The sequence below is a fragment of the Apteryx mantelli genome, chromosome 10, assembly GCF_036417845.1.
Source record: "Apteryx mantelli isolate bAptMan1 chromosome 10, bAptMan1.hap1, whole genome shotgun sequence".
Classification (NCBI taxonomy): Eukaryota; Metazoa; Chordata; class Aves; order Apterygiformes; family Apterygidae; genus Apteryx; species Apteryx mantelli.
In genome coordinates, this window is record NC_089987.1 from 25,156,362 (window position 1) to 25,166,816 (window position 10,455).

General features: G+C 49.2%; 2 protein-coding genes across 4 annotated transcripts in view; both read right to left on the reverse strand.

Annotated features, from left to right (window-relative positions):
* NUTF2 (nuclear transport factor 2) overlaps positions 1-1,052 on the reverse strand; it is a 35,978-nt gene extending 34,926 nt beyond the window's left edge. The window contains exon 1 of one of the 3 annotated variants that reach the window (XM_067302949.1): positions 945-1,052. The gene's annotated coding sequence lies outside the window, so the exon portion shown is untranslated. The other 2 variants (XM_067302951.1, XM_067302950.1) reach the window with 2 other exon arrangements.
* Positions 1,053-7,253: 6,201 nt separating this feature from the next.
* On the reverse strand, positions 7,254-10,402 carry THAP11 (THAP domain containing 11). Its single transcript, XM_067302818.1, has one exon. It carries the CDS (start codon positions 10,278-10,280, stop codon positions 9,546-9,548), a length of 735 nt encoding a protein of 244 aa, XP_067158919.1. The 5' UTR covers positions 10,281-10,402; the 3' UTR covers positions 7,254-9,545.
* Positions 10,403-10,455: the final 53 nt, after the last annotated feature.

Genomic DNA, 10,455 nt, shown 5'->3' on the forward strand with positions numbered 1-10,455 from the left:
TCAAAGTAAAGCAAGACCACCACAGAGCACAGACAGGCATCATCAGCAAAGCAGCAGGCTTCGAGGACATATCTGCATCAAGAAGTCCCAACGCCTAAAACAGTTATAACAGTGAAGCTTTCAGCACAGATTAGACAGATCATTTGCACCCAGGAGCATTTGAACAGTGTGCATGAAAAACACTCCTTTAAAGAGCTACTTGCTTTAAAAGGCTGTGTTGGTGTTCTCGTGGAACAGAAGAACAGCATTTACCTTGTCAGCTTGAGGAACTGTTATTCTCATTTGCCGCCAGAGATTTCTTTCCTAAGCCTATCGCCTGGACTCACCCCAGCTGAAGCCCCTAATGCAGCCGAGGCAGCCGGAGCAACCGCGGTGAGGGGCCCTCCCCCCATCCCAAAGCACCTTTCAAAGCGCTATCCCGCGTCCCCCGCGCGACAAGTCTCACACAGGGAAAGCCGGCAGCACCCGCCGTCCGGCCCGCTGCCACGGTCCCCGGCCACCCTGCCGGGACCAGAACCGGCAGGCGGGCGGGGCTCGGCCACACGGAACCGAGCGGCGGGGTCGCCCGCCGAGCCGCAGCCCGCCGGCGAGGAGACGCCCCCGGCCCAGCCCTCCGGGCAGCGCCGGGGCTCAGCTCCCACGCCAGCACATTCGGGCGCCAGGCCCCGGCCGCCGCCGCCGCCCCCCGGGGACCGTGCGGCCGGCGCCTCAAAGACGGAGAAGGTCAGGGCGGCTCCAGCTCCCCGGCTCCCGCCGCGAGCGCCCCGCCCCGCCGCGCCAGCGCCCAGGCCCGCGATTGCCCGGAGCGCCCCGCGACGGGGCTGGGCCACGAGGCCGCGGCCGGCGAGCGCGGGGCGGCGCCCTGCGCCCGGGCACGTTCCGCTCCCCACTCCCCCCCCCCCCCCCGGCTCGGGGCCCGCTGCCGCCCCGCCTCCCGCACTCACCCCGCAGCTCCCACTATGGCGGCAGCAGCGGCGGCACCGTGCGCGGCACGAATCCCCTGAGCCTCTCTCGCCCGCGCTGCCCGCTCCGCCCGCCCGACGCGGCCCCGCCTTAGTCTCCCCGCCCCGCGGCACGCCGGGAAAGCGAGTCTGGATCTACGCTCGGGAGAGCGCTGAAAGGGGCGTGGAGGACTACAGCTCCCGGCGTGTCCCGCGCCGCCGCCCGCGGTGGCTCATTTGAATGAAGGGAAGGAGACCGCGCATTGCTGACCCCGCAGGCTGTGCCTCGGAGCATTGTGGGATAGTGGCGGGTGGGTTTTTTTTTCCCTTCCCCCTCCGCTGTGAGGCCCTCCCAGTCTGGGTCAGCCACCCGTTCCCTGCTTGGGTCTTCTCCCCGGCAGGGCCCTGTCACCTCTCCCTGCCAAATGCAGGCCTCCTGCCTGCCCCAGGGCTACCTACAGGCATCCACAGGCACTTCCTAGGCAGGAGGCCTTTGCCCTCGGGGTCAGGGGTGGCTTGTTGGGAGGCAAGTGGTCCGGCAGCCACTGGCCCTGTGCATCCTGAAGTTCAGGAGTCTTGAAAGAAGGTAAAACACAAGGATGTGGTACAGTGGAAGAATACTTCAAGTAACTACTTTCAGAGGAGCGTCTTAAAAAAAACATGAACTTAATACTACTGGAAGCCCACACCAAATTCAGTAAAGCAGCAGCAAGTAGTGGCAGGGGAGGTGTATAAAGGTGCAGACATCTTTGTTATCTGGCAATTTAGATTACAGGACTGAGTCTGAAAGATAGCTCAGCAGTTGTGCTGTGCTAAGCACTGCATTTGGCCCAGCCCTGAAGGTTCCCAGGTCTCTGCAGGCAAACCTGAGTGTCATCATTCTGCTTCTTAGAGAGACAGCACTGCACAACACTGGAAAGAGCTGTGTGCATAAAGCATTTGTCTGGGCTTGTTGCTGAAGGCCGGGGAAGCTGGGGCATTACCAGGAAAATGAGATATGAGTGGCTAACACTGAGCCTCTTTCCTAAACTGTTCTAATGTGGTAATAATAGAGTAAGTGCCTTCTGACAGGTGTCTTACTTGCTGGGAGGCTTTTCCTATACAAAAAAAAAAGGTAAAACTGAGCGCCAACCCTGTGTCTGTCACCATCTCATGTCTTTTTATCCCACATGGCCTGAAAATGAAGACTGCAGGCGGCTGATATTTCTGAGTCCAAGCAAAGAGTTATTGAACAATAAATAGGTGATTCTTTCCTCTCTCCATTCTTCTGTGTCTGAGCAGCTGTTTCATGTCTGGTAGAAAATGATGAGCTTTTTCATTGGCTTTTATCATTGTTTTCATTGGCTTTATCACATTATCAGATCTCTAAGTGCCAGCCTGAGATACGATTATGTCTTCTGTATTTTGTGGCCACTGCAGACATCCTCTCTGCAGGGAAAGATGTCAATGTAATGACTGATACCATCCTGAACAGAGTTCTTCATAGACTTACCTTAAGGATTTTTGTTATGAAAAAAAACTAGTTTTTAAATAGTGGAGTCTGTGACTCCCTTACATAGATAAACGTTTTGTGCACAGCAAGCCTCAGCCATCAGATTTATCTAGGAATGTGCTGGAACTGGGTTGGATGCGCACCAATACCAAGCTGTGAAAATATAGGAAAAGCCACTTTTAATTTTTTTGTCATATGAAAGGAAAAGGATAATGATCTACCTTATATGGACCATCTAGTGTCCCTTCTTCTAGCTGATGTGGTTTGATGTGGTTTACTCAGCCCTGGTGAGGCCACATCTGGAGTACTGCGTTCAGTTCTGGGCTCCCCAGTACAAGAGGGATGTGGCACTACTGGACCAAGTCCAGCGGAGGGCTACAAAGATGATTAGGGGACTGGAACATCTCTCCTATGAGGAAAGACTGAGAGAGCTGGGCCTGTTTAGCCTGGAGAAGAGAAGACTGAGAGGGGATCTTATCAATATGTACAAGTATCTGAAGGGAGGGTGTCGAGAAGATGGGACCAGACTCTTTTCAGTGGTGCCCAGCGACAGGACGCGAGGCAATGGGCACAAACTGAAACACGGGAAGTTCCATCTGAATATGAGAAAAAACTTCTTCACTGTGAGGGTGACAGAGCACTGGAAGAGGTTGCCCAGAGAGGTTGTGGAGTCTCCTTCTCTGGAGATATTCAAAACCCGCCTGGACACGATCCTGTGCAACGTGCTCTAGGTGACCCTGCTTGAGCAGGGGGGTTGGACTAGATGATCTCCAGAGGTCCCTTCCAACCTCAAACATTCTGTGATTCTGTGAAGACAGTTCCAAACTTAGGGCCCAAGTCTGGGATGTGTACACAAATGGTATTGATTTTCCTTCTGATATTCCTGTAGTAGCCTTTAAAGTGGGATAAGGATGTCTTAGGATGTGACTACACAGCTACAGCAACTCCCTTCTGCTCTGTGCAGCATAGTTTTTACTTTTTCGGGGAAATTAAGAATTTGAGGGAGGATTGCTGTACAATTTGTGAGGAAAAGTAAAGATGAAATGGTTAACGTTGAAGGGAGCATCCTGAGAAGGAGGTAATTGGGTTTCAGGGATGTTTTACTTGCATGAGAGCTGTTCATAAATCATATTTCTTCAGAATGGCATGCATTAACCCAGGAAGAAGAGTGAAGCAGTGAAGGTCTGTCAGCAGATGGTAAAAGCATCATCCACAAGAACACACAGCTTCTGTTCTTTGTTGACATAATGATTTTCAGAACAGTTGTGGGGCAAGGGCAGGTGTGGCTGGTTGCCTTGAAGTTGCCAGGCTGGTCTCTGCAGCTGCCCCAGCACATCCATCTGAGCTGTAGTATTTCTACTGGGAAACAATCTGCCCTTTGAAGTGAGAATCAACTGGGCAGCAGTTGAGTTATGCTAACTCTTATTTTTTAGCAGGGGTAGTAGGAATGGTGTCACTAGGAACCTAGACAGGTTCAGAGCCTTGTTTTACTGGTGACTATATAGAAGTGGACAAGAGAGACAATTCTTACCCCACAACATTTGCAATCTAAACACCATGAAATAATCAAGGAGATGAAGGGGCTGTTGTATGAAAGAGCATGACAAAAGTAGACACTTGGCTCTGTAGCATCCATCATGACTGGATGTGATCAAAGTTTCCTTGGCTGCTTTTTAGGTGACAATGAAGAGTTTAAGATGCTGACTCAGGCTGGGGAGGACCCTGGAAGTGCTCTTCCTTCCACTCAGTGGTGAAGTGAAAGCCTTAGATGCTGCCTTGTTGTCAGTGGTACTGGGAGGCTGTGGCTGCTGCCTTGGATCTGGGGATGATACAAGGAGCCTGTCATACATTTCCTGGGCTCTGATCAGGAATACCAAGGGGAGCCAACCTGCATAGGAGGGAGGTGCCCCAAAACAGGCCACAGCACCTCCATCATGAGAGAAAAAAGAGGGCATGTGGTGAGGCGAAGAGAAGGAAAAGAAAGGTAAAGAACAGAAGGTTGGAGTTATTGCTTTTATCTCTCTTAATTTAGCCCTGATTCAGCCCAGAATTTCTGCTTTCTGCACAAAGAGCAGGGAAGATTTGGGAGGTTGTATCAGAGAAATACCATCCAGCTTATCAGTCTGTGCTTTCTAGAACACCAGTTCCCAGAGGAGTCTTTAGTCTTTGCATAGTGACATTCACTGGCACAGTAACTTCTGCTTTGTTCCTTTCTTGTCTGATCAGGGCCCTGGTCACAGAGCAGATGTAGGAAGAGTGGAAAGTACTGTAAGAGAAGCCAGTTTCTGAAACTAAAGGCAGAAGACAGGGTAGGGAAACCAGAAGTGGAGTTGGAATGGGAACACATAAGAAAGGATTTCTAGCAGTGGAAGAGGAGGAGGAATTTCTCAAACTTTTGATAAACACTAGAGAATAAAATAAAAACAATCATCTGGCCAATAATTTAAAAGAGCAATGCTCATCTTTAAAGTGCAGGTGAATTGAGCAAACCTTGTGTGTGTGCATGAATGAGGACTAAGGATTCATCTACAGGAAAAAGGAGGTTTATGCTTGACTGTGTCTTTCTCCTGTTTGTTTCTGTTTGTTAATGTTTCTTGTCACGTAAAAGCAGCATCAGATTATGAACTCTAATCCTTCCCATCCTTATCTGATCCTGAAGAACTCAACATTGAATTCAGGCTACAGGTGCTCTTACGGGGCTTTGTGGTCGAAGTTCTTTTCATACTCTGTTCTCACAAAGACTGATTTTACCTTATTAAATTTCAGAAACCTTAGACCTTGGAAATGCAAACCGTTCCTTCAGTGTGGGTAGCGCCAAGTGATTAGGCATCTGCCAAAGGCTCACAACCTTCAGAAGAATGGCTCTTTCATTTGATTCAAGTGTGGATTGCATGGCTCATACAGATACATAGCACCATTAGGTAAAGACTAAATACTTTAGCATGTTGATAACTCTTTTCACTCAGTCTAGCCAATGGTATATGCTTGCTCAGCATTTAATGGTTGAGCTTCAACCAATCGTGTGATTTTTGTAAACTGGTGGGGAGATGGGGGAAGGAACAATGAGAAACTTTCTACAGATATAATCCTCTTTGGCCTATCAGTCAGCATGCACCAAAAAAAACAATCAACCAGCTGGTAATCCGAGTAGCAGCTCTTCCCATTATAGGCAGACTGTATTAGCCTCATCCACATAGCCATGTAATCCTAAAAATGCTGACAAAATGTGATATAGCTGGGGAAATTAAATAGAAATGTGTATATATATACATTTCTAGATTTCCTGTGTAACTGGAAAGCTGAACTAGTACATTCACTTTTGCCACCACACTGAGCATAAAGAATTGATATAGGCTACTTGGAAAATACCTGACTTATTTAGTGTCTGAGCTCTGCAGCTTGAGGACCTTGAGTAAGAATGCATGATCTTAAGTAAAATAAAATTAGTAACCCACTGGGGTAAAGAATAACTGAAAAATTGGTACAAGACCCAGAAAGGGAGTTACTATTAATCTCTAGGGGTGATTGTTATAAAGATCAAATTAAGGTTTTCTCTTAGAACAATAAAAACTATTTTACATTAAGAGTCTTTAGGTCCCCTTGGGGAGACTAATGTTTCGTAATATACATGCAGGAATGTAGCAACCAAAAACAGTTGATGCTGGTAGAAGAAAAATTTTGGAAGGGGATACACTAGATCAGAATAGAAGATACAGAAGGGTGAGGAGTTGAAATGGAAGAAAAAGCATTTGCATTGAGCAGTAATACAGTTTATTTGGTTACATATTAAGGTGCCCTCCTACAGAATCAGCTCCTTAACTCACTGCCAGTACAATTGCTTACTTACCTTAATTTAGCAGCAATTGGGAGAAAGTGTGCATGAGGAAAAGTTTTAGCTTTTGTCATACAGCTTCATTTAATGTTTCTAGTGCAACCCAAGAATGTGGTGTTTGAGGCACCAGTTGTAATTTTTTGCCCCTTACAATTACTCAAGAGTAGCAGTTCTAAAAAAATCTGAAATTAGGAACTTTGAGAAGTACAATTACAAATTCACACATATAACATGCTAGCTCTTCCCTGCACGCTGTACCAGACTGGTTCATAGGAAACCATGCTTTCTCCTTCCTCAGCCTTGTGCAATATGTGAGACTCACGTAGTCTCTCTGATGGAAGTGCCAGGTGGGAAGTCTGGTTATCACTGCTCAAATCACTCCTGACTATTTACAGAGTGCCCTTGGCCTAATAGCTGTTTGCTCATCGAAGCAGCTATAGCCTGTGTGTAGGCAGGCACATAATTACACTGAACAGACCTCAAAGTCCTCTTTCCTCATCCTATGTGAATTGAAAGATATCCCCACTGTTGCAGCTGTGGATTCATGAAGAATAAAAAGCCCTTTCAAAAGAGAAGTCAAGCTGCAGCCACCAACCTTTCAGAATCCAGTCAACCTAGCTGTAGGCATCCTATTTCCATTCGCAGTAATACTTCAGCCTCCAAAATGAGTGTTCAGCAAGTCAGACTATCACAGAGATAAAACTTTACCCTCACTGGGACAGTGGAAGCATTGAGGAGGTATTTAAAAGGAAACTTGGAAGTCCTGAGATAAGACATACTGTGGAACTGCTATTGTCAATAATAATGCAGCAGGTTAAATATTTAAATATATTGTTATTTGCGGTGATTAGAAAGTCCCTTTGGTCTAAACCAAAGGACAGTTTGCCAAGTTCTAGCTTGGACTAGAACACACTGCAACTGCTGTCCAATTGCAGGAACAGCCCCACTGAGACCCCCTCACAATTATACAGCATGGAAACGGGAAACATAACAAAACAAAATATACTTTATTAAAATTAAGCATGTTAGCACCTCAGTGTAACCTGGAGAAGTGGAACAGTCCAGCAGTTAACCAGTCCAGCAGGCCAAATGGCTGAACATCCTGAAGTGCATTACAATGGTAAAAAAGTACCATGACTGTTACTACACGCACATTCTCAAGAAGCTAGGATGCACAAATGGTCTCGTTTGTAAGGAGAGACATTGTGCTGCCTATTGTCTTGATGGGAGCATAGATCTGCTGGACCAATTACATATGTTAAATCAGATGGTGTAGCAGGTATTTGCTAATGATTTCCCTACCAAAAAAAAAAAAAAACCAACAAAAAAACCAACCTTGCTGCATACCTGAACTGCAGAAAAATCAGTACACCACAGAGCTGAAGTTAGAGCTACATATCAAATTGGAGAAAATAAATTAAAATGAAATAATGGGAAGTATTTAGTACATGAATAGATCTGTAGTATCCTCATGGTCAACCATCCAACTCAATACACACATTAATAAAGAAATGACCCATGCATCACATAGCAGGCTGTGACAACCAGTGCTTTTAGTTGAACCGGCTAGATGATCAAGAGATAAACCTCCAGCTACCAAATCCCAATGTGCCCTTTTGTTCAGTCATACAGACAACAACAGTGGACAGCTGTAAAGTTATGTTAGCCAGTGTTACAAAGATTACAATATTTTCAAACTAAAGATACTTTTAACATTTAGAAAATACTTATATAAAATTTAGTAAAATTGACATCCTGATCTACTGAGTGTAACACACTCTGATTACAGGAAAAAGATCTTATAGACCCAGAAAACATCTGGGCATTCCCTCTAATGTAATTATGGACACACTGTGGTGAACTGCCTTTTGTTTTAAATATATGTCACTATCTAAACTGTACCTCCTATGTATGCATCGAGACAGAGCCATGCAGGTGTGCCAGGTATCATCCTTCTCCTCTAAAGCACTGAACTATCTGTTCCACTGGCTAATCTGGAAGTACATATTTAGGCCAAACTAATAACCTTGCTACTCTCACCTTATCATCTTTCTAGCCAGATTTGTTTTGGTTTACTGTTGCTGAAAGTGAGGGGACTAACGCTGGCTAGAAACAGACACTACACAATCATTCCATGTAGATTTGTTACAATACTCTTAAATCTTGGTTTAGAGCACACAAGCGCATTTCAGTGAGGTCTTGCCTAAAGTACAGACTGTTAGTCATGCCAACTAGTTTAGGATTAGACAGCAAGGGTTTGCAACCACTGCAGATAAATTTGCTTCTTTTACAACTGTTTCATCCCAGTTCTCTGAATGAAAGCCAAGGATTTAAATCCCAGTATGTTACAAAGCCTACAAAGCCTCTGTTTCATTAGAGGGAGTTCTTAAGCCAATGAGATAAACTACAGCCATCAAATGCCACCAGATTCATTTTACCAGATCATAATCCTTACTAGTGTTGAGAGCATCAAGACATCTGTAACAGATACATATGTACTGCAGAGAAAGCAAACACTACATAGTACAAGAGCACTCTTTAATTTGGGGATTCTTTCACACTAGAAATGGCAGTCTTTTATGGCATCAGTAATTTACTGAAGAAACACATCACCCTGAGAGGGTTTCTAAAGCTTTCCTCATGCCTCTGCTGAGTGAGGCCAACCAAAACGTTGTTCATTCCTATGAAGGGTACAGTGCCAACCATGTTTTCACACATGCCTTCTCCAGGGGGTAGTGTTGCTGCTACCTCACTTAACACAGAGCGAGTTTATTTGCTGAAAACTGATACCCTGATGAACTGATGTCCACTTAGTGGTGACACAGGTCCCATCTACACTAAAACAAAACAAACATTTCCCACAGCTGCCAGCATAGAGAGGATGCTGATGGACCCAGCATAGACAAGATGCTGGCAGCTGCTGGCAGTATTAACTCTGGGATGACATAGGCTTCAAAACAGGGCTTGTCATCTTGTTGGCAGCGGCTGCCCCATCTACACCAGGGAATCCAACAGTACAGGCTTGTCTGGCATTTGGGCAATTTCAACAGCAGGGGGGCAGAAAGGGCCGGGCTGTGGGAGCTAGGGGGCAGTGGGCCGAGGCCCATTGCTTCTTCACACTGTCCTGGTTGCCTCTCCTGAGGGAGGCAGAGGATCTGCTCGGGCAGCCCCGCCTGCGGCTGGCCCCGGCCCCGGGGGGCCGGAGAGCCCCACGAAGGGCCAGGCCAGGTCCCCCCCCCGCGAAGGGCCGGGCCAAGTCGGGCCCCAGCGGTCCTGGCCCTCAAAGGCCGTGACGCTTGCGGGTCCCAGCGCTGGCGGCGTGGAGCAGCCGGTCCTTCTCGCGGATCTCCTCGCGGAGCTGGGCCTCGGCCAGGCGCAGGCGGCGGATGCTGCCCTTCATCTCCTTCATCTTCACCTCCAGCAGCGCGATGATGTCGCGCTGCTCGTTGAGTTTCCGCAGCAGCTCCTCCGACGTGGTGCCCGACGAGAGCGAGTACGAGTGGTCCGGGGGGCCACCCTCCGCCGGACCATCCTCCCCCGCCGCCGCCGTCAGTCTCCCGGAGCCGGGGCCAGGCCCGGCGGGCGCCCCGGGCCCGAGTTCCACCTGCACCGTCAGGTCGATGGGCTTCACGTCCTCGGCCGCGCCCCCTGCCGGGGCCTCGGCGGCGGCGGGACCGGGGCCCTGCGCGGCGGCGGCGGCGGCGGCGGCGGCGGCGGCGGGGCGGGGGCGGCGCGCGGCCCGCGCTGCCTTGCGCTCGTTGACGCCGCGCAGCGGGAAGATGGTGGGCACCCGCACCAGGTAGGACTTGCGGCCGCCCTGGAAGTGCTCGCTGCAGACGCGGTGGCCCGTGGTGGGCTGGAAGGTGCTGAAGCAGCCGCTCACGCCGGCCCGGGACACGTTCTTCAGCCAGAGGCGCCGTAGCTCCTCGTCCTTGGGGAAGGTGTAGAAGTGCAGCGCCTTGTCCCGGTGCGAGTTGTTGTAGCAGCCCGGCACGCAGCAGGTGAAGCCCGGCATGGCGGGGCGGCCTCCGGGGACCCTCGGCGGCCCCGGCAGCGGGGAGAGCGGGCGCGGGGCCCCGCCGAACTACAGATCCCACAAGGCCAACCGCGGCCTTTCGCCGCCCGCCAACGCCGCCCGCCGCGGCCGCACCGGAACTACGCGGACCACAATGCTCCGCGGCAACGGGCCG

What these genes read in the sequence shown, in the direction of transcription:
- THAP11 (XM_067302818.1), bottom strand. Translation starts at nt 10,280, where the DNA reads ATGCCGGGCTTCACCTGCTGCGTGCCGGGCTGCTACAACAACTCGCAC.